We start from the raw sequence: 24,963 nt of genomic DNA, 5'->3' as shown, positions 1-24,963 counted from the left end.
AAAGCAATTATCCTCCAAGGAAAGAAAAAGAAAAAATATCTATGCAAGGAGATATAAACAAGTAGAAATTAGTTTTCATGTCTTTTTTTCCCCCGGAATTATCTTTTATTTATTAATATTTTAATATAATTTTATTTTTTAACTTTGCAATATTTATTGGTTTTGCCATATATCAATATGACACCACCACAGGTATACACGAGTTCCCATCCTGAACCCTCCTCCCTCCACCTTCCCTGCACCATCCCTCTGAGTCGTCCCAGTGTACCAGCCCCAAGCATCCAGTATCTTTCATCGAACCTGGACTGGTGACTTGTTTCATATATGACATTATTCATGTTTGAATGCCATTCTCCCAAATCATCCCACCCTCTCCCTTTCCCACAGAGTCCAAAAGACTGTTCTATACATCAAGTTTGTTTTGCTGTCTCGTATACAGGGTTACTGTTACCATCTTTCTAAATTCCATATATATGCGTTAGTATACTGTATTGGTGTTTTTCCTTCTGGCTTACTTCACTCTGTATAATAGGCTCCAGTTTCATCCACCTCATTAGAACTGATTCAAATGTATTCTTTTTAATGGCTGAGTAATACTCCATTGTGTATATGTACCACAGCTTTCTTATCCATTTGTCAGCTGATGGACATCTAGGTTGCTTCCATGTCGTGGCTATTATAAACAGTTCTGTGATGAACATTGGGGTACACGTGTCTCTTTCAATTCTGGTTTCCTCAGTGTGTATGCCCAGCAGTGGGATTGCTGGATCATAAGGCAGTTCTATTTCCAGTTTTTAAAGAAATCTCCACACTGTTCTCCATAGTGGCTGTACTAGTTTGCATTCCCACCAACAGTGTAAGAGGGTTCCCTTTTCTCCACACCCTCTCCAGCATTTATTGCTTGTAGACTTTTGGATCGCAGCCATTCTGACTGGCGTGAAATGGTACCTCATAGTGGTTTTGATTTGCATTTCTCTGATAATGAGTGATGTTGAGCATCTTTTCATGTGTTTGTTAGCCATCTATATGTCTTCTTTAGAGAAATGTCTGTTTAGTTCCTTGTCCCATTTTTTGATTGGGTCGTTTATTTTTCTGGAATTGAGCTGTAGGAGTTGCTTGTATATTTTTGAGATTAGTTGTTTGTCAGTTGCTTTATTTGCTATTATTTTCTCCCATTCTGAAGGCTGTCTTTTCACCTTGCTTATAGTTTCCTTTGTTGTGCAGAAGCTTTTAAGTTTAATTAGGTCCCATTTGTTTATTTTTGCTTTTATTTCCAATATTCTGGGAGGTGGGTCATAGAGGATCCTGCTGTGATGTATGTCAGAGAGTGTTTTGCCTATGTTCTCCTCTAGGAGTTTTATATTTTCTGGTCTTACATTTAGATCTTTAATCCATTTTGAGTTTATTTATTGTGGCATTAGAAAGTATTCTAGTTTAATTTTTTTAGAAGTGGTTGACCAGTTTTCCCAGCACCACTTGTGAAAGAGATTGTCTTTAATCCATTGTATATTCTTGCCTCCTTTGTCAAAGATAAGGTGTCCATAGGTGCATGGATTTATCTCTGGGCTTTCTATTATGTTCCAATGATCTATATTTCTGTCTTTGTGCCAGTACCATACTGTCTTGATGACTATGGCTTTGTAGTAGAGCCTGAAGTCAGGCAGGTTGATTCCTCCAGTTCCATTCTTCTTTCTCAAGATAGCTTTGGCTATTTGAGGTTTTTTGTATTTCCATACAAACTGTGAAATTATTTGTTCTAGCTCTGTGAAGAATACTGTTGGCAGTTTGATAGGGACTGCACTGAATCTATAAATTGCTTTGGCTAGTATACTCATTTTCACTATATTGATTCTTCCAATCCATGAACATGGTATATTTCTCTGTCTATTAGTGTCCTCCTTGATTTCTTTCACCAGTGTTTTATAGTTTTCTATATATAGGTCTTTAGTTTCTTTAGGTAGGTATATTCCTAAGTATTTTATTCTTTCCGTTGCAATGGTGAATGGAATTGTTTCCTTAATTTCTCTATTTTCTCATTTTTAGTGTATAGGAATGCAAGGGATTTCTGTGTGTTGATTTTATATCCTGCAACTTTACTATATTCATTGATTAGTTCTAGTAATTTTCTCGTGGAGTCCTTAGGGTTTTCTATGCAGAGGATCGTGTCATCTGCAAACAGTGAGAGTTTTACTTCTTCTTTTCCAATTTGGATTCCTTTTATTTCTTTTTCTGCCCTGATCGCTGTGGCCAAAACCTCCAAAACTATGTTGAATAGTAATGGTGAAAGTCGACACCCTTGTCTTGTTCCCGACTTTAGGGGAAATGCTTTCAATTTTTCACCATTGAGGATATTGTTTGCTGTGGGTTTGTCATATATAGCTTTTATTATGTTCAGGTATGTTCCTTCTAATCCTGATTTCTGGAGAGTTTTTTCATAAATGGATGTTGAATTTTGTCAAAGGCTTTCTCTGCATCTATTGAGATAATCATATGGTTTTTATTTTTCAGTTTGTTAATGTGGTGTATTACATTGATTGATTTGCGGATATTGAAGAATCCTTGCATCCCTGGGATAAAGCCCACTTGGTCATGCTGTATGATCTTTTTAATGTGTTGTTGGATTCTGATTGCTAGAATTTTGTTAAGGATATTTGCATCTATGTTCATCAGTGATATTGGCCTGTAGTTTTCTTTTTTTGTGGGATCTTTGTCAGGTTTTGGTATTAGGGTGATGGTGGCCTCATAGAATGAGTTTGGAAGTTTACCTTCCTCTGCAATTTTCTGGAAGTGTTTTAGCAGGATAGGTGTTAGCTCTTCTCTAAATTTTTGGTAGAATTCAGCTGTGAAGCCGTCTGGACCTGGGCTTTGGTTTGCTGAAAGATTTCTGATTACAGTTTCAATTTCCGTGCTTGTGATGGGTCTGTTAAGATTTTCTATTTCTTCCTGGTCCAGTTTTGGAAAGTTGTACTTTTCTAAGAATTTGTCCATTTCTTCCACGTTGTCCATTTTATTGGCATATAATTGCTGATAGTAGTCTCTTATGATCCTTTGTATTTCTGTGTTGTTTGTTGTGATCGCTCCATTTTCATTTCTAATTTTATTGATTTGATTTTTCTCCCTTTGTTTCTTGATGAGTCTGGCTAATGGTTTGTCAATTTTATTTATCCTTTCAAAGAATCAGCTTTTGGCTTTGTTGATTTTTGCTATGGTCTCTTTTGTTTCTTTTGCATTTATTTCTGCCCTAATTTTTAAGATTTCTTTCCTTCTACTAACCCTGGAGTTCTTCATTTCTTCCTTTTCTAGTTGCTTTAGGTGTAGAGTTAGGTTATTTATTTGACTTTTTTCTTGTTTCTTGAGGTATGCCTGTATTGCTATGAACTTTCCCCTTAGGACTGCTTTTACAGTGTCCCACAGGTTTTGGGTTGTTGTGTTTTCATTTTCATTTGTTCCTATGCATATTTTGATTTCTTTTTTGATTTCTTCTGTGATTTGTTGGTTATTCAGCAGGGTGTTGTTCATCCTCCATATGTTGGAATTTTTAATAGTTTTTTCTCCTGTAATTGAGATCTAATCTTACTGTATTGTGGTCAGAAAAGATGCTCGGAATGATTTCAGTCTTTTTGAATTTACCAAGGCTAGATTTATGGCTCAGGATGTGATCTATCCTGGAGAAGGTTCCGTGTACGCTTGAGAAAAAAGTGAAATTCATTGTTTTAGGGTGAAATGTCCTATAGATATCAATTAGGTCTAACTGGTCTATTGTATCATTTAATGTTTGTGTTTCTTTGTTAATTCTCTGTTTAGTTGATCTATCCATAAGTGTGAGTGGAGTATTAAAGTCTCCCACTATTATTGTGTTATTGTTAATTTCCCCTTTCATACTTGTTAGCATTTGTCTTACATATTGCGGTGCTCCTATGTTGGGTGCATATATATTTTTAATTGTTATATCTTCTTCTTGGATTGATCCTTTGATCATATGTAGTGACCTTCTTTGTCTCTTTTCACAGCCTTTGTCAAAAATAAACAAATGGGACCTAATTAAACTTAAAAGCTTCTGCACAACAAAGGAAACTATAAGCAAGGTGAAAAGACAGCCTTCAGAATGGGAGAAAATAATAGCAAATGAAGCAACTGACAAACAACTAATCTCAAAAATATACAAGCAACTCCTACAGCTCAATTCCAGAAAAATAAACAACCCAATCAAAAAATGGGCCAAAGAAGTAAATAGACATTTCTCCAAAGAAGACATGCAGATGGCTAACAAAAACATGAAAAGATGCTCATCATCACTCATTATCAGAGAAATGCAAATCAAAACCACTAGGAGGTACCATTTCATGCCAGTCAGAATGGCTGTCATCCAAAAGTCTACAAGCAATAAATGCTGGGGAGGATGTGGGAAAAAGGGAACCCTCTTACACTGTTAGTGGGAATGCAAGCTAGTACAGCCACTGTGGAGAACAGTCGGAGATTCCTTAAAAAAGTGGAAATAGAACTGCCTTATGACCCAGCAATCCCACTGCTGGGCATACACACTGAGGAAACCAGAAGGGAAAGAGACACGTGTACCCCAATGTTCATCGCAGCACTGTTTATAATAGCCAGGACATGGAAGCAACCTAGATGTCCATCAGCAGAGGAATGGATAAGAAAGCTGTGGTACATATACACAATGGAATATTACACAGCCATTAAAAAGAATACTTTTGAATCAGTTCTAATGAGGTGGATGAAACTGGAGCCTTTTATACAGAGTGAAGTAAGCCAGAAAGAAAAACACCAGTACAGTATACAAACACATATATATGGAATTTAAAATGATGGTAACAATAACCGTGTATACAAGACAGCAAAACAAACTTGATGTATAGAACAGTCTTTTGGACTCTGTGGGAAAGGGACAGGGTGGGATGATTTGGGAGAATGGCATTGAAATATGTATAATATCATATATGAAACGAGTCACCAGTCCAGGTTTGATGCACGATACAGGATGCTTGGGCTGGTGCACTGGTACGACCCAGTGGGATGGTATGGGGAGGGAGGAGGGAGGAGGGTTCAGGATGGGGAACACATGTATACGTGTGGCAGATTCATTTTGACATATGGCAAAACCAATACAATATTGTAAAGTTAAATAAAATAAAATTAATAAATAAATAAAAATAAAATAAAGTCTATTTTTTCTGATATGAGTATTGCTACTCCTGCTTTCTTTTGGTCTCTATTTGCATGGAAAATATTTTTCCAGCCCTTCACTTTCAGTCTGTATGTGTCCCCTGTTTTGTGGTGGGTCTCTTGTAGACAACATATGTAGGGGTCTTGTTTTTGTATCCATTCAACCAGTCTTTTTCTTTTGGTTGGGGCATTGAACCCATTTACGTTTAAGGTAATTATTGGTAAGTATGATCCTGTTGCCATTTACTTTATTGTTTTGGTTTCGAGTTTATACACCTTTTTTTGTGTTTCCTGTCTAGAGAATATCCTTTAGTATTTGTTGGAGAGCTGGTTTGGTGGTGCTGAATTGTCTCAGCTTTTGCTTGTCTGTAAAGCTTTTGATTTCTCCTTCATACTTGAATGAGATCCTTGCTGGGTACAGTAATCTGGGCTGTAGGTTATTTTCTTTCATCACTTTAAGTATGTTTTGCCATTTCCTCCTGGCTTGAAGAGTTTCTATTGAAAGATCAGTTGTTATCCTGATGGGAATTTCCTTGTGTGTTATTTGTTGTTTTTCCCTTGCTGCTTTTAATATTTGTTCTTTGTGTTTGATCTTTGTTAATTTGATTAATATGTGTCTTGGGGTGTTTTGCCTTGGGTTTATCCTGTTTGGGACTCTCTGGGTTTCTTGGACTTGGGTGATTATTTCCTTCCCCATTTTAGGGAAGTTTTCAACTATTATCTCTTCAAGTATTTTCTCATGGTCTTTCTTTTTGTCTTCTTCTTCCAGGACTCCTATGATTCGACTGTTGTAGTGTTTAATATTGTCCTGGAGGTCTCTGAGATTGTCCTCATTTCTTTTAATTTGTTTTTCTTTTTTCCTCTCTGATTCATTTATTTCTACCATTCTATCTTCCAATTCACTAATCCTATCTTCTCCCTCTGTTAGTCTACTATTTGTTGCCTCCAGAGTGTTTTTTATTTCATTTATTGCATTATTCATTATATATTGACTCTTTTTTATTTCTTCTAGGTCCTTGTTAAACCTTTCTTGCATCTTCTCAGTCCTTGTCTCCAGGATATCTATCTGTGATTCCATTTCGATTTCAAGATTTTGGATCATTTTCACTATCATTATTCAGAATTCTTTATCAGGTAGATTCCCTATCTCTTCCTCTTTTGTTTGGTTTGGTGGACATTTATCCTGTTCCTTTACCTGCTGGGTATTCCTCTGTCTCTTCATCTTGTTTATATTGCTGAATTTGGGGTGTCCTTTCTGTATTCTGGCAGTTTGTGGATTTCTCTTTATTGTGGAGTTTCCTCACTGTGTGTGGGTTTGCACAGGTGGCTTGTCAAGGTTTCTTCATTAGGGAAGTTTGTGTCGGTGTTCTTGTGGGTGGAGCTGGATTACTTCTCTCTGGAGTGCAATGAAATGTCCAGTAATGAGTTATGAGATGTCTATGATTTTGTAGTAACTTTGGGCAGCCTGTATATTGAAGCTCAGGGTTGTGTTCCTGTGTTGCTGGAGAATTTGCATGGTATGTTTTGCCCTGGAACTTGTTGGCCCTTGTGTGGTGCTTGGTTTCAGTGTAGGTATGGAAGCGTTTGAATAGCTCCTGTTGATTAATGTTCCCTGGAGTCAGGAGTACTCTGGTGCTCTCAGGATTTGGACTTCAGCCTCCTGCTTCTGGTTTTCAGTCTTATTTTTACAGTAGTCTCAAGAATTCCCCATCTATACAGCACCATTGATAAAACATTTAGGTTAAAGATGAAAAGTTTCTCCACAGTGAGGGACACCCAGAGAGGTTCACAGAATTACATGGAGAAGAGAAGAGAGAGGAGGGAGTTAGAGGTGACCTGAATGAGATGAGCTGGAATCAAAAGAGGATGAGCAAGCTAGCCAGTAATCACTTCCTTATGTGCACTCCACAGTCTGGACCGCTCAGAGATGTTCATGGAGTTATACAGAGAAGAGAAGAGGGAGGAAGGAGACAGAGGTGGCCAGGAGGATAAAAGGGGGGAAATCAAAAGGAGAGACAGATCCAGCCAGTAATCAGTTCCCTAACTGTTCTCCACTGTCTGGAACACACAGAAATTCACAGAGTTGGGTAGAGCAGAGAGAGATTAGGGAAGAGACACAGGCGACCTGGTGGAGAAAAAGGAGAGTCGAAAGGGGGAGAGAGCGGTCAATCGGTAATCTCGATCCCAAGTAAAAATGGGTACTGAATTGGGTTCTTAAAGGTACACCAAAAATAAAAAAATCAAGAATCTAGTGTTGTGTTTGGAATTTCAAAAATACAATGTTAAGGAAAAGAAGAAGAAAAAAAAAGAGAGAAAAAAAAAAGTCATAAAAATTATAAAGAAAATATAGGTATGAAATGATAACAAATACCAAAAAGCAAAAATTAAAAATCTAGAGTACAGTCTGGAATTTCTAAAATACAATATTAAAGATAAGAAGAAGAAAAAGAAGGAGAAAAAAAAGTCACAAAAATTATTAAAAAAAATATAGGTAAAAAATTTATAACAAATACCAAAAAGCAAAAATTAAAAATCTAGGTAGAGATTGGAATTTCAGAAATATAATGTTAAAGAAAAGAAGAAAAAAAAGAAAGAAAGAGAAAAGAAAAACAAAGTCACAAAAAATATAAAAAAATATATGTATGAAGTTTGCTTTTTAAAAAAATAGGGTCTTTTTTTTTTTGCAATGTAATAGTAGGTTATAACTTGACTTCACATTCCAGGATGTCTGGCTCTAGGTCAGTGATCACACCATCGTGATTACCTGGGTCATGAAGATCTTTTTTGTACAGTTCTTCTGTGTATTCTTGCCATCTCTTCTTAATATCTTCTGCTTCTGTTAGGGCCATACCATTTCTGTCCTTTATCAAGCTCATCTTTACATGAAATGTTCCTTTGGTATCTCTGATTTTCTTGAAGAAATCCCTAGTCTTTCCCATTCTGTCATTTTCCTCTATCTCTTCTTGCTATTCTTTGGAACTCTGCATTCAGATGTTTATATCTTTCCTTTTCTCCTTTGCTTTTCACTTCTCTTCTTTTCACAGCTATTTTTAAGGCCTCCCCAGACAGTCATTTTGCTTTTTGCATTTCTTTTCTATGGGAATGGTATTGATCCCTGTCTCCTGTACAATGTCACGAACCTCATTCCATAGTTCATCAGGCACTCTATCTATCAGATCTAGGCCCTTACATCTATTTCTCACTCCCACTGTATAATAAGGGATTTGATTTATGTCATACCTGAATGGTCTAGTGGTTTTCCCTACTTTCATCAATTTCAGTCTGAATTTGGCAATAAGGAGTTTATGGTCTGAGCCACAGTCAGCTCCTGGTCTTCTTTTTGCTGACTGTACAGAGCTTCTGCAACTTTGGCTGCAAAGAATATAATCAATCTGATTTCGGTGTTGACCATCTGGTGATGTCCATGTACAGAGTCTTCTCTTGTGTTGTTGGAAGAGGGTGTTTGTTATGACCAGTGCATTTTCTTGGCAAAACTCTATCAGTCTTTGCCCTGCTTCATTCTGTATTCCAAGGCCAAATTTTCTTGTTATTCCAGGTGTTTCTTGACTTCCTACTTTTGCATTCCAGTCCCCTATAATGAAAAGGACATCTTCTTTGGGTGTTAGTTCTAAAAGGTCTTGTAGGTCTTCATAGAACCATTTAACTTCAGCTTCTTCGGCGTTACTGGTTGGGGCATAGACTTGGATTACTGTGATATTGAATGGTTTGCCTTGGAAATGAACAGAGATCATTCTGTCGTTTTTGAGATTGCATCCAAGTACTGCATTTTGGACTCTTTTGTTGACCATGATGGCCACTCCATTTCTTCTGAGGGATTCCTGCCCGCAGTAGTAGATATAATGGTCATCTGAGTTAAATTCACCCATTCCAGTCCATTTCAGTTCACTGATTCCTAGAATGTCGTTACTATGAACAAAGCTAGTGGAGGTGATGGAATTCTAGTTGAGCTATTCCAAATCCTGAAATATGATGCTGTGAAAGAACTGCACTCAATATGCCAGCAAATTTGGAAAACTCAGCAATGGCCACAGGACTGGAAAAGGTCAGTTTTCATTCCAATCCCAAAGAAAGGCAATGCCAAAGAATGCTCAAACTACTGCACAATTGCACTCATGTCACACGCTGGTAAAGTAATGCTCAAAATTCTCCAAGCCAGGCTTCAGCAATATGTGAATCGTGAACTTCCTGATGTTCAAGCTGGTTTTAGAAATGGCAGAGGAACCAGAGACCAAATTGCCAACATCCTCTGGATCATCAAAAAAGCAAGAGAGTTCCAGAAAAACATCTATTTCTGCTTTATTGACTATACCAAAGCCTTTGACTGTGTGGATCACAATAAACTGTGGAAAATTCTGAAAGAGATGGGAATACCAGACCACCTGATCTGCCTCTTGAGAAATTTGAATGCAGGTCAGGAAGCAACAGTTCGAACTGGACATGGAACAACAGACTGGCTCCAAATAGGAAAAGGAGTACGTCAAGGCTGTATATTGTCACCCTGTTTATTTAACTTATATGCAGAGTACATCATGAGAAACGCTGGACTGGAAGAAGCACAAGCTGGAATCAAGATTGGGGGGAGAAATATCAATAAGCTCAGATATGCAGATGACACCACCCTTATGGCAGAAAGTGAAGAGGAACTAAAAAGCCTCTTGATGAAAGTGGAGAGTGAAAAAATTGGCTTAAAGCTCAACATTCAGAAAATGAAGATCATGGCAACCGGTCCTATTACTTCATGGGACATAGATGGGGAAACAGTGGAAGCAGTGTCAGACTTTATTTTTCTGGGCTCCAAAATCACTACAAATGGTGACTGCAGCCATGAAACTAAAAGACGCTTACTCCTTGTAAGGAAAGTTATGACCAACCTAGATAGCATATTCAAAAGCAGAGTCATTACTTTGCCAACAAAGGTCCGTCTAGTCAAGGCTATGGTTTTTCCAGTGGTCATGTATGGATGTGAGAGTTGGACTGTGAAGAAGGCTGAGTGCCAAAGAATTGATGCTTTTGAACTGTGGTGTTGGAGAAGACTCTTGAGAGTCCCTTGGACTGCAAGGAGATCCAACCAGTCCATTCTGAAGGAGATCAGCCCAGGGATTTCTTTGGAAGGAATGATACTAAAGCTGAAACTCCAGTACTTTGGCCACCTCATGCGAAGAGTTGACTCATTGGAAAAGACTCTGATGCTGGGAGGGATTGGGGGCAGGAGGAGAAGGGGACGACAGAGGATGAGATGGCTGGATGGCATTGCTGACTCGATGGATATGAGTCTGAGTGAAATCCGGGAGTTGGTGATGGACAGGGAGGCCTGGCGTGCTGCGATTTATGGGGTCGCAAAGAGTTGGACGTGACTGAGTGACTGATCTGATCTGATCTGACCTGAGTAGGTTATAAAAGTGAAAATTAAAGGAGTAATAGAGGACTTAAAATTTTTAAAAAAATTTAAAAAGAAAAGAAAAAAGAATGTTCATTAAAATTGTAAAAATATATCTAGGACTTTCTCTGTTGTTGTGGGTATTGTGGGGTCGGTTCATTTTTGGCTAGTTCCTTGGTCCGGCTTATATTTCTCAAGATCTATAGGCCCCTTCTTATGTAGTCAGTACTAACAACAGGGTTTTAATCTATTGCACCTGTCGCTTCCAAGGTGATTCCCTCTGTTTTAGCTTCTTCCGTTTGCTGGTCTCTTCAGTGTCTGATTTCTGCCCTGACACAAAGAGGGCGGTGGTGGACACTTTTTTTTTTAGGCTCACTTGTTCAGTCGCATTGTGGGGAGGGAGGGATGCTGCAAACAAATAACACTGGCGTGTGCTCTCAGTGCCTCAGCCACACTGGACCTGCCCCCACTCACGGCACGTGTACCCTCCCTGCCCACATTGCTCAGGCTCTGGGTTGCTCCGCTGGGAACCATCCAAGGCCAGCCCTGGATGCAGCCTGGGCTGCATGCACCTCCCAGGTCTAAGCCGCTCAGGTTCAGGCACTCGGGTAGTCCTCAGAGGTGCAGACTCGGTTGGGCCTGCGTTTTGTGCCCTTCCCACGTCCGAGCAGCTCAGGTGATGGGGTGTTTGGCAAGTGCAGTCACTGCGACTTATCGCCTCCCCACCACTTGGTTTTCTGGGTGTACAACCAGCACACCTTCTCAGACGGATGTTGACCGTCCAGAACCCCAAGAACTCTTAGTTAGCAAAGAAGCCGGCTAACAGTCTTGTAGATAATGTCTCTCTGGGGCTGCGATTGCCCCTTTCTGGCTCTGGCTGCCTGTCACCAGAGGGGGATGGTCTGCAGCTGGCTATCTCTGTTCAGTCTTTGTTCTGTGCGTGAGCCTGGCGGTGTCTTAGGTTAGGGCTGGCTTTTCGCGTGGTAGTTATCCCCGCAGTCTGGTTTTGCTAGCCCAAGTTATTTCACTCAGATAGAGCTTGGGGCATTCAGGCCAGTTCGTTACTCTAAGCGATATAGTCCACGCCTCCCTGCCTAGCCCCTGCTTGCTAGTGGCGGGTGCAGGCATCTGCGCTGCTTCTCCACTGGGGGAGTTGCTGTTGGGCTCGTAATTTGTGGGTTTTAATTTTTTGTTTATTTTTCCTCCCTGTTATGTTGTCCTCTGTGCTTCCAAGGCTCGGCACAGACTCGGCAGTGAGAGTGTTTCCTGGTGTTTGGAAACTTCTCTCTTTGTAAGACTGCCTTCCCGGGATGGAGCTCTGTCCCTCCCTCTTTTGTCTCCTTTTTTGTCTTTCATATTTTTTCCTACCTCCTTTCAAAGACAATGGGCTGCTTTTTTGGGTGCCTGATGTCCTCTGCCGGCTTTCAGAAGTTGTTTTGTGGAATTTGCTTGGCGTTTAAATGTTCTTTTGATGAATTTGTTGGGGAGAAAGTGGTCTCCCCATCCTATTCCTCCACCATCTTAGCTCCTCCTCTAGTTTTCCTGTCTTTTTATATTATTCTTCAGGTTTTAGTTCTTGATTTGTAGTTACCTTTTGTATTATGGTATAGTGGCTAATAAAAATAAAGTCTTTAAAATTTTTTCTTTTAATATATTGAAAATTTACAATTTTTCTGTAGCCCTTATGTATTTTCTATGTGTGTGTGCCTAGTTGCTTCAATCGTGTCTGACTCTTTGGGAACCCATGGCCTGTAGCTGCCAGGCTCCTCTGTCCATGGGGATTCTCCAGGCAAGAATACTGGAGTGGGTTGCTGTGCCCTCCTCCAGGGGATCTTCCCAACACAGGGATTGAACCTAGGTCTACCACATTGTAGGTGGATTCTGAGCCACCATCTGAGCCACCAGGGAAGCCCATATATTTTCCATAGTAAATTCTATTTTTCAAATCTCTACATGCAGTTTTGTGTGAGGATGCATGCCACTGCTTATCAACATTGACTTTTATCTAAATCATCTTGGAAGCTTAAAAATACTGATCACTGGGTCTCACCACCAGATATTCCTATTTAACTGACTTGGGTATGGTCTGAGTATGAGGATTTAAAATAGTATTCAGGTGTTTCTACTCTATGGCCGACATAGTAAACTACTGAGGTAAGTCAGGTGTTTCACTCAAAGGTGACCTCTAAACCTTGGGTCCTAACTGCTCATGCACAAATGTTCAAGATGTGAAAGAGATCAGAGGTTGGAGGGGGAAGATATAAAGAGCCTCTACTCTAACACAAGACAATGTGTTTACACATTGTTTCTGATAATTTTCTTCATTTAGCTTCTCTACATCATACCACCTGGGCTTTGCTTTGGATTAGGGGACTTGAAATCACTGCTCTATTCTCCATCTTGTCATCATCTTACATACTTTCTGTAGTGGTCAGTAAAACCTCTGTGCCCTTAAAGTTCACCTGGTCCCTTCATACCCTTCAGGCCCTTGGGGCATTAACTTCAACCTTCACTCAGGATTCCTATGTTACTTCTTTATTCTTTCTTGCCTTTCAGTCCTTCAGTAATTCTTTAACCAACTTTACTCTATTAAATTTTTTCACTCAAAGAACTAATTTCATTATTCCTGGCCAGTGGCCACTCAGCCACACAAAATAAATAAATAATGCTATTTTTAGCAACATGGATGGACCTAGAGGTTGTTCTACTGGGTAAAGTACATCAGAGAAAGACAAATATCATATGATATCACTTATACATGGGATTTTAAAAACAGGCACAAATAAACCTATCTGCAAAACAGAAATAGTGGGGTTCAGGACAGAGGGGACATGCATGCCTATGGCTGATTCATGTTGATGTATGGCAGAGGCTATCACAATATTGTAAAGTAATTATCCTCCAGTTAAATTAACTTAAAAAAGGAAAGAAAACAAAAGATTAAGACTCACAGAATATAGGTTGGGGTTTGAAAAGTACTACAAATAACAAAGGGAGAAAAAGTGAGGATAGAAATTTCTCAATTTCATTTCACATGGTGAAAACATTCCCATTTCCTGAAAAGATACTCATGTTTGTGAAGAGGAATTGAGAAAAGGTAATCACTAATTTTATTATATGCACATCAGTATCTGTGTGTTTCATACACCATGTCCTGTACACACATCTTTGGCAATGACTCTGATATCATATCCCTTCTACACAATATGCCATGAGTTTAGGTTAATACTATTTTTGCTACTGTCCAAATATTTTAAATGATTCCCAATCTCACTTCCACTTTCTCTAATCCACCCTCTGCTTACTTACCACTTAGTAAAGGATACTTATCATGAGAACTGGGAAAAGTACAAAGCACATGTCACATTTTTGGTCCAAACATAACTAATACTGGTTTTCATATCACATGTGCTGGAAATCACGTTTGTTACTGATGGTCAGTTGCTTCAGTTGTGTCTGACTCTTTGTGACCCCATAGCCTGCCAGGCTACTCTGTCCATGAGATTTACCAGGCAAGAATACTGGAGTGGTTTGCCATTTCCTCCTCCAAGGGATCTTCTCAACCCAGGAATTGAACCCACGTCTCCTGCATTGGCAGGTGGATTCTTTACCACTGCACCACCTGGGACGCCCTTTTGTCACTGAACCTAGTACCTTATCTATTCTATTCATTATCGAATAACTTCTGTTTAATAACATATTTTTGCACGGGACTCATTATTTTAAATGCCCCAACACTCAGTCTCTCTCTCTCTCTCTCATATCCACTTCTAAATATCTGCCATGTGCTCTTGACTAATTGGTCCCATCACTTTTTGGAAAATAGATGGGGAAACAATGGAAACAGTGACAGACTTTATTTTCTTGGGCTCCAAAATCTCTGTAAATGGTGAATGCAGACATGAAATTAAAAGACACTTACTCCTTGGAAGAAAAGCAATGACAACCCTAGACAGTGTATTAAAAAGCAGATACATCACTTTCCTGACCAAGGTCCATAAAGTAAAAGCTATGGTTTTTCCAGTAATTATATATGGATGTGAGAGCTGAACAATAGAAAGGACTGAGTGCTGAAGAACTGATCCCTTTGAACTATGGTGCTGAATAAGATTCTTGAGCATCCTTTGGACAGCAAGGAGATCAAACCACTCAATCCTAAAAGAAACCAGCCCTGAATATTCATTGGAAGGACTGTATTGAAGCTGAAGCTCCAATCCTTTGGCCACCTAGTGCTAATAGCTGACTCATTGGAAAAGACCCTGATGCTGGGAAAGATTGAGGGCAGGAGGAGAAGGGGAAGACAGAGGATGAGATGGTTGGATGTATCACCAACTCAAGGGGCATGAGTTTGAGCAAACTGTGGAAGATGGTGAAAGACAGGGAAGCCTGGCATGCTAAGTTCATAGGGTCACAAAGAGTCAGATCAGACTGAGCGACTGAACAACCACTCCCCTAACAATATTCTCTGTTTCTTATTCCCACACAGGTAAATAACATCCTTTCCTGGATATTGAATTTGAATTTGGTATAAATTAAAGTTTTCTTCATATTGTTTAATGATAAACCATTCTCTGCATTCCTCAGCACAGAGGTCTGTGAGTCAGAAAGGCTGCACGGACAGGATTTAGAAGGTTACATCACACTACTACCCGCTTACATCTCACTTTATCCACTAGAAGAAAACAGATAAGCAAAAACCATACTTTATTAAAGTCTTCAAGAGTTGAGAGCACAAAAAAATGTGAAGAAAATATGTTCTGGAGTAAGTTGATTCCTCTTTAGTGAGAATAAATTAGATTCACTGGGAACGTTTGTTACATCTGTCAATGAAATGGCTGCATATTGGTCTGATGTTGATGGAGGCGCTCTCCTAGTGTATCAGAAAACAGGGGTCAACTTGAGACTGCACGACCTTAAGCTGTAGAGTGAGGTTTGCAGAAGTATTCAGTGAAGGGAAAGGTCTACCCATATGCTAGTTTCTGTCCAGGGAATATTTGTTGATATTATGGTGGTTCAATGAATTTGGGAATATACAGGAAAGCAGATGGACAGGATTTGAGTCTTGAATTGCTTGGAGAACAAAGTCCTTATAGTGGATGAGGCCTGTGTGGTGGGCAGGATCTGAGATGATCTCACTGATCCCAACTCTTGTTATTACAGTGTATTTCCTGCCCATTGACTTGAATTGCATATAGTGACTCAATTATAACAATGAGAAAGAAATTTTGGGAAGTCATGACAGGCATTAGATAAAAAGATAAATCTGGCTTTCTTCTTGCTGCTTCTCTCTTTCTCTTTTGGTTGATAGAACCCAACTTCTATGTTGTGCTCTACTCCTTCAGGGGCCCATGTAACAAGGAATTTCTAAATTCTCTGAATAATATCCTGGGTACTTGCGAATCCTACCAAAAGCCCTGTGAGTGAGCTTGAAAGTGATCCTCTGTTCATCAAGACTTCAACTGCCTGCAACCCCAACCAATATTTTGGATGTGCTCTGAAGTATTTCAGCAAATTTCAGTTACCAAATAATAAGTAAAAACTAAAGACTTTCCTTTTTTTTAATACTGAGCTTGCATGAGCTGTTCGTATATTTGGGAGATCAATTTATTGTGGGTTGCTCCATTTGCAAATATTTTCTCCCATTCTGAGGATTGTCTTTTTGTTTTGTTTATGGTTTCCTTTGCTGTTCAAAAGTTTTTAAGTTTAATTAGGTCCCATTTGTTTATTTTTGTTTTTACTTTCAGTACTCCAGAAGGTAGATCAAAAAAAGATGCTGCTGCAATTTGTGTCAGAGAGTGTTCTGCCTCATTTTTCTTCTAATAGTTTTATATTATAGTAACTTGTGTTAAATTTAGGTCTTTAGTCCATTTCACATTAACAATCAAATTTTAAAAAATGAGCAGAAAATCTAAATAGACATTTCTCCAAAGAAGCCATACAGATGGCTAAAAAGCATATGTTGACGATAAGTTCTTTTTTTTTTTTTCTTTTATTATATGGTTTACTACCTGGGAGAATAAAAAAGCCATTTTAATTGTGAAATTATTAAATGTAAGATTTGTCTAACTTTTAAAATATTATATGCAGTATCACTCCTGATATAAATTTATGGTTTGCATAATTAAAAAAATAGAAAGCACATGAAAAGAGGCTCAACATCACTAATTACTGGAGAAATGCAAATCAAAACTATAATGAAATATCCCCTCACACCAGTCAGAATGACAATCATCAAAAAATCAATTCTTCAACGCTCAGCTTTCTTTATAGTCCAACTCTCACATCCATACATGACTGTTGGAAAAACCATAGCCTTGACTAGACAGACATTTGTTGGCAAAGTAATGTCTCTGCTTTTGAATATGCATCTAGGTTGGTCATAACTTTCCTTCCAAGGAGTAAGCATCTTTTAATTTCATGGCTGCAATCACCATCTGCAGTGATTTTGGAGCCCAGAAAACCAAAGTCTGACACTGTTTCCACTGTTACCCCATCTATTTGCCATGAAGTGATGGGACCAGATGCCATGATGTTTGTTTTCTGAATGTTGAGCTTTAAGTCAACTTTTTCCACTCTCCTCTTTCACTTTCATCAAGAGGCTTTTTAGTTCCTCTTCAGTTTCTGCCATAAGGGTGGTATCATCTGCATATCTGAGCTTATTTATATTTCTCCCCCCAATCTTGATTCCAGCTTGTGCTTCTTCCAGCCCAGTGTTTCTCATAATGTACTCTGCATAGAAGTTAAATAAGCAGGGTGACAATATACAGCCTTGATATACTCCTTTTCCTATTTGGAACCAGTCTGTTGTTCCATGTCCAGTTCGAACTGTTGCTTCCTGACCTGCATACAGGTTTCTCAAGAGGCAGGTCAGGTGGTCTGGTATGCCCATCTCTTTCAGAATTTTCCACAGTTTATGGTGATCCACACAGTCAAAGGCCTTGTCATAGTCAATAAAGCAGAAATAGATGCTTTTCTGGAACTCTCTTGCTTTTTTAATGATCCAGCTGATGTTGGTAATTTACCCATCCATAAAAAGAATGAAATAATGTCATTCACAGCAAAATGGATGGACCTAGAGATTGTCATACTAAGTGAAGTAAGTCAGACAGAGAAAATCAAATATCATGGTGTCACTTATATGTGGAATCTTAAAAAAAGGTACAAATCAATTTATCTACAAATAGAAATAGAGTTACAGATGTAGAAACTAAACTTATAGTTACTATTGGGTAATGAAGGGATAGGGATACATGGGAGATTGGGATTGACATATATACACAACTATATATAATAATATATAACTAATAAGGACCTACTGTATAGCATAGGGAACTCTTTTCAATACCCTGTAGTGACTAATGTGGGAGAAATCTAAACAACAGTAGGTATATATGATGTATAAATGATTCACTTTCCTGTTCACCTGAAACTAACACACCATTGTAAATCATTTATATTCAATAAATTAAAAAAATAAAATCATTTTTCTAATATGGCAACATAATTCTATTAGAGAAAAACTCAGAAACAAAGACTCATTCAAATTAGAGACAAAATGTAAATCTTCATGATATAAAATGTCATTCAAAGCAAGGAGTAAGGCAATGAAAATAAAAATTTATACTTACTTACAGACAACTACTAACTGAGAAAATGGAAAGGGTATCATATCCTTGGTATAGAAGTCCTAATACACCTAGATTTCATGATAAATAAAGTGGACTTACAAACATCAAAATCACACATTGTGTGATTAAATTGAGAAAAAAGTCTGAATTTTACGTTATCCTCGCACAACTTGGAAGTAAGAAGTAAAGAGGAGAGGTGCACAACCACCTGAGGAGAGGAGGAACATTCCCAGGACATTCACTTTTCTCCTTTTCTTGTTCTGTTAATATTAACAAGTCTCCAGAGATTGGGACAACATGGACCATCTGGCTAATGATGAGCTTTGGGCACTGAGCTCTAAGGTCATACCACTGAAAATAATTGGCCAGTGCCTCCAGTTCTTTAGTTTGCCTGTTCTAATATTGGGAGTCCACACCTATGTCTCCATCCTTTGGAGGAACCTGCATCAGAAGGTCCAATCTGAGTGTGTCTTCCTTCCTCTCCTGAGGAGGGACCTGAGACTTCATCACACACCAGGCAGGAGAGAGGCAGAGTCTGTGGTCCTTGGTCCTGCTTCAGCAGAGATGCAGCCCAGCCCAGTAAGTGCTGAGGGAGACAGTAATTGACAGAAGGACTGTTTGAGCATTCTTTCCCCCTCAAGAGCAGCAAACATAATAGTTTTCATAAAAGGTAGGAAGGCACCCATCTACATGGTTTTGGAATAGAGACTTTTGAAATTTATCTATTAGGTTCTGGTTGGCATATGCAGAACTCTCATTCAGAGTTCTGCATATGCCTTACTTGTTCTGGTTCTGTCTGGCATCCTTCCCACAAGAGCAGCTAATGGGTCTGTAAACTTCCCTTCACTCATTTAAATCATATGAAAGCAGTGATGAGAATGAGGAGGATAAAACTGATCATAACATCATGTACTGTTGTTCAAGGCTTCTTAAGTGTCAGACTCTGAGGTACGTTTTATGTTTCTTGTTCGATTCTGTCTGCATAATCTCTCCCAAATTGTTAGTGCACACATTATTATAACTATAAAAAGAGGAAAGAGGCACAGCATTTTATGTCACATCTACCAGTTCATGAGTTAGAAAGTATTAAAGCCAAATCTGAAGCCTGTCAATCTGGGGAGACTGACTCCAGACACATGGCATCTGGGCAGTCTTCCCCTTTTCACCCAAACAGCCCTGTCACTTCCTGGCACTCCCTGCTTACTGTGCCCTTCCCCTTGGAATTTCCTGGAGGACACAATGTTGGGGAGTAGGTGGCACTTGCCTCATCAACTATGGGAAGAACGTCTGAAGTCACAGACGAAGCCATAGAAATAATTGGCACCTAATACTTTAGGGTAGATCTCTGTTGATGCTGTTCTGTGATTTCACTTCACCTGTCCACTGTCTCTTCTACAGTTATAATGAGCTAAGTCAATCACAAAAGGAGACACAAAATCAGTCTTGTGGTCCAGACTTATGCAGGAAAATGAAAATGCTTAAAATAATATACTCCAGATGCATCTGTAGTTATACCTCTCTACCTCTGCTGAAAACTTTCAGAAAGTCTGAAAATGAAATTCAGGGCATGGGACTCAGAGAAGAAAACCTTAATTTTGTTTGTTTGTTTGTTTGTGTTTTTTTTGAAATTTTTTTAAAAATTTTATTTTATTTTTAAACTTTACAATATTGTATTAGTTTTGCCAAATATCGAAATGAATCCGCCACAGGTATTCCTGTGTTCTCCATCCTGAACCCTCCTCCCTCCCCCCTCCCCATACCCTCCCGCTGGGTTGTCCCAGTGCACCAGCCCCAGGCATCCAGTATTGTGCATCGAACCTGGACTGGTGACTCGTTTCATACATGATATTATACATGTTTCAATGCCATTCTCCCAAATCTCCCCACCCTCTCCATCTCCCACAGAGTCCATAAGACTGATCTATACATCAGTGTCTCTTTTGCTGTCTCGTACACAGGGTTATTGTTACTATCTTTCTAAATTCCATATATATGCGTTAGTACACTGTATTGGTGTTTTTCCTTCTGGCTTACTTCACTCTGTATAATAGGCTCCAGTTTCATCCACCTCATTAGAACTGATTCAAATGAATTCTTTTTAATGGCTGAGTAATACTCCATTGTGTATATGTACCACAGCTTTCTTATCCATTCATCTGCTGATAATAGCATCTGCAGCATTTAGTCACTGAGAAGTCATTGAAGAGATTTTCATGAATATGAGGGGAATAAAAGAGAAAAGAATAGGACATGTATATTTTAATGCATGGGCTGAGACTTATTTTAGGGTTTCATGTTAACTGTGCTCCAGCTCTGAGATAGGAAAGGCTTTGATCTCTCTGCTATATACTCCATGATACATCATTACATTTTGGGCATTGTATTTTATTAATAAACATACATGCCTGCTAACTCGCTTCAGTTGTGTCCAACTATTTGCAACGCCATGGACTGTAGTCCACCAGACCCCTCTGTCCATGGAGTTTTGCAGGCAAGAATACTGGAATGCGTTGCCATGCCCTCCTCCAAGGGATCTTTCTGATCCAGGGATCAAACCTGCATCTCATGTCTCCTGCATTGGCAGGTGGGTTCTTAACCACTAGTGCCTCTTGGGAAGCCCTATTAATAAGCACACTATCCCAATAATGATTAAAATTATTTATACAAATGACCAAATATTGTTTCTAATTTCCCTTTGGTGCCATATATGTTCTAGAGTGGGTGGTAGATCTTTATGTCCAAGAAGAAGAGAAGCACAGAGAGCTTGAGATATTTACACACATTTCACTTACAGGGGTGAAAGACCCAGGACTCAAATCACTGATCTGATTTTTCATGTACCAGCTCTCAGTCACCTCCACTGTGGCTCATGTGTTTCTTTTCAAACCTACTTGGGTCCCAGAGGTGAAAGGAAGGTAGAGAATTGTTTCGTCCCCTTTTGGTTCAGTGAGTATCTGTGAATCACTGGACTAAGGCCGCAGTTTACAGAGATCATAATGGCACTAACATGGATGACTATAAGGTTTTCAATGAATAATCATGCATTGCAGTACAGCTTTCAAATTTAAGGTTGAAAAGATTTCCTATATAAGGTGAAAATGTTATGAATGCAGTTGACAGAATGTTATTTTTGCACTGAAACAAATATAAGGAATTAGCTTCCCTGGTGGCTCAGACAACATAGAATCTACCTGTGATGCAGGAGGCCCGGGTTCAATCCCTGGGTCAGGAAGATCCCCTGGAGAAGGAAATGGCAACCCACTCTGCCAGGAGCCAGCATGGGAGTCCCCACCCATGACAAGGTCATGTGGGAGAGTTCTGGTGGGCAAGGCGAGCAAGAACTCGAGGGGTGCCCCTCTGGGCCTGCCTGAGTGTCTACCCCAAAACCAGAGTCTGTCTGTTTTACTGCTTCATGACTTTCACCAACTCCTCTGACAGTCATGGTAGGCTATCCCCGACCACCTTTTCTCTGAAGGAAATCAACTTAGAGCTCTAGCTAATTAGCCTCCTGGGCATAATAGGAGTGTTTCAATCCAAAGCCCTCAGACGGCTCTCTAATTTGCCTGACAGGTTTACCCGGACTCCTACAGCTATGCATACAATTGTTTACAGTCTCCCAACCGTGAGAGGCATGGGAAGCCTAAGATATTCAAATAGTATAGAGCCTCTTGGGGAGTTAGAAATTGTTAGAACTAGTAGAAGATTTCATTGTTGAACCAATGCTTGCTGCCAAGTTTCCACATCCCCTGTATTGTATCCTTAAAAATGTATTAATTAATATAGTTGGTACATAGGAAAAATAAGTAGTGGCCTTGGTGCTAACAACTTTAGACCCTTAAGGTAATAAATTCTTTCCTTGTTGTAAACCCACTGCACCTCTGCCCTATAGGAATGCAACTTTATCTAGCACCTTCGGAGGATGGCGCCAAACTTTAAAATAATTACTCTTAGAGAAAATAAGTCTCATGGTTGACAAACCTTTATCAGAGTCATAAAATGTTAACACGCCTTCTGGCCAGAAAATGATGTAAATCACCCAAACCATTTGTATACGATAAGCTTGCAGAAGAGAAAGCCTGGTCTCTATAAGGATCAAAGACTGCTGACTTCCCATGATTTCACCCCTCCTATTATTCTCTAGGCAGAACTTAAGGTATGTAAGGTCCCTTTGAAAATAAAGCTATGGGCCTTGCTCAAAGCTTGGTCTCCCGGTGTCGTTCTTTCTTGTTTCCTTTTCCTCCTTTTCTTTTCTGTTCTTCCTTCAGGACATTTAATTGGAGTGTGGGGGTCCTCTGGGACTACTTATTTGCCTGGGCTTCTAAGACCCACTCGAGAAGGCACCCAAGGTGGAGCACCTTCTGCTATTCGAGAGGGCGCCTGCGGCCTCCATAGTCAGAGCAAGTTCGGTGTCACGAACTTTATTGATTTCCTGCGTAAACCAGTTATTAATGAGCCTCTAAAATCTCTCAGCCTTTGCTATTATAATCGCCAACACCGTCCTCCTGAGGGAATCCCTGGATCCTGCCGGGGCTGGACTCTGGTACTACTCCAGTATTCTTGCCTGGAGAATCCCATGGACAGAGGAGCCTGGTGGGCTCCAGTCCATGGGATCACAAAGAGTCAGACATGACTGAGCACACACACACACCAAACTGGTTATGCACCCATTTTGAGAACTTAACTAATTGCCACTCACATGTTATGTACTAATTTCCATTTGTCTGAAACAGAGAGAGGTACAAGAATTTTCATAGGATTGTTGTAAGCAAAAACTGATATAAATAAAAAATAATATATGTAATGTAAACTAAATACTTATTTAATATATAAAATATATTAAATTATATATTACTGCATTTAAATGTGTAAAATTTGTTAAAGTGAAATTAATTTATATAAACTTACCAACTGAAGAAAATGGTATCTTTCCTTATGTAATAACATGTGTCAGGAAATTGTTTGATGTAGTTGTATGCACTTCACAAGAGGCTTAACCAAAATGTTGGGTAAAGAAGTGCATTCAGAGGCAATATGGATAGTATTCTATTTAGGGAAAAGTTTTTAAAAGCTGGTTATGCATAACGTCAAATGAATATTGACATTATGGAAACATTTACAAGGAAACATCTATCAAGTTCATCACACTAGTTACTTTTGGGGACATGTATGCAGAGAAATGGGATACAACTGAGATTCCAAAAGAAGTTAAATTTTATCATTAATGTTTCAAATTTCTATAATATGTGGAATCTGAAGCAATATTATTAAATGTTTATATTTTAAGAATAGGTAGGGTATTCATGCAATGGCACCCCACTCCAGTACTCTTGCCTGGAAAATCCCATGGACGGAGGAGCCTGGTAGGCTGCAGTCTATGGGGTCGCTGAGGGTCGGACACGACTGTGTGACTTCACTTTCACTTTTCACTTTCATGCATTGGAGAAGGAAATGGCAACCCACTCCAGTGTTCTTGCCTGGAGAATCCCAGGGACGGGGGAGCCCGGTGGGCTGCCATCTATGGGGTCGCACAGAGTCAGACATGACTGAAGTGACTTAGCAGCAGGGTATTCATGACAGTATTAATTGATAATATTCATGGAGATTTTTCTAAGTGTTGGGCAATATTCATTCTAAGGCAGTGTTGATCAAGCCCTGGTTCACAGAAGGGAGACCAAGACACTCGCCAGTAGAGATCCTGAAACTGGTTCTGGGCTGAAGTTGGGGTAACTAAGCATTTTTAAATGAGCACACATAAGTAATTGATGAAATGGAAGTGAGAATCACTGGTTTTTAAAAACTTTCTTGAATGGTATTATTCTGTAGGTTCAATTACTATCATAATTTCATAGATAAGGATACTGCAAGATGTGTTGGGATGATTCTATTTAAATCTTTTTAATGCATTCCCTTGTCATTGCAATATTATTTGAAATAGTGAAAATATGAATACATGTCTGTTGACAGATGAACAGGTAAAGAAAATATGGTGTGTATATAAACAATAGGATATTACTCAGCCATGAGGGGAGATATAGTTAGGGAGGGAATCAACATGTACACTCTGCTATATGCTTTTTTTGTTCTTTGTTACATTTATATTTTTAATTGATTTATTTATTTTACTGGAAGGTAATTAAAATATTATGATGGTTTTTGCCTTACATCAACATGATTTGGCCAAAGGTACACATGTACAACCAACAAGGACTTACTGTATAGCACAGGGAACTCTGCTCAATGTTATGTGGCAGCGGGGAGGGAAGGGGATTTTGAGGCAGAATGGATAGATTTATATGTATGGCTGAGTTCCTTTGCTGTTTGCCTGAAACTATCACAACATTGTTAACTGGCTATACTCCAATATAAAATAAGAAGTTTAAAAGAAAGAGCTGTAGTTTTGAGAACTGGTAGTGGAGAAGGTGGAGAAATGTTGGTCAAAGAATATAAATTTTTGTTATAAAATAAATACATTCTGGGGCTCTAATATGCAGTCTGATGACTATAGCTAATCATTTTGTATTGTGTGTTCTTGAAATCTGCTGTGAGAGGTCTGTTTAACTTACCACATAGGCACGTGAGCACAAATAGAAGCTATGTAAGGTGACATATACATTAATTAATTTGATTGTGGGAGTTATTCACGATTTGTATTCGGTTAAATCATCATTTTAATGATGATTTTCATTTTTCAAAACCTCCTTTAAAAACCTTCATGTGGCACAACACAAATATATGCAATTTTGTCAATCATTC

At 39.0% G+C, this 24,963-nt stretch overlaps 1 protein-coding gene across 1 annotated transcript in view; it reads left to right on the top strand.

Moving 5' to 3' along the window:
• LOC109560924 (olfactory receptor 7E178-like) overlaps positions 1-23,926 on the top strand; it is a 37,038-nt gene extending 13,112 nt beyond the window's left edge. The window contains exons 4-5 of the mRNA XM_070792265.1: positions 22,476-22,750; positions 23,846-23,926. Of these exons, the coding sequence (XP_070648366.1) occupies positions 22,476-22,750; positions 23,846-23,926 (356 nt within the window). The remainder of the gene's footprint in view (positions 1-22,475; positions 22,751-23,845) is intronic.
• The last annotated feature ends 1,037 nt before the right edge of the window (positions 23,927-24,963 follow it).

The sequence above is a fragment of the Bos indicus genome, chromosome 7 (assembly GCF_029378745.1).
Source record: "Bos indicus isolate NIAB-ARS_2022 breed Sahiwal x Tharparkar chromosome 7, NIAB-ARS_B.indTharparkar_mat_pri_1.0, whole genome shotgun sequence".
Lineage (NCBI taxonomy): Eukaryota > Metazoa > Chordata > Mammalia > Artiodactyla > Bovidae > Bos > Bos indicus.
This window is presented reverse-complemented; position numbering and strand designations above follow the sequence as displayed.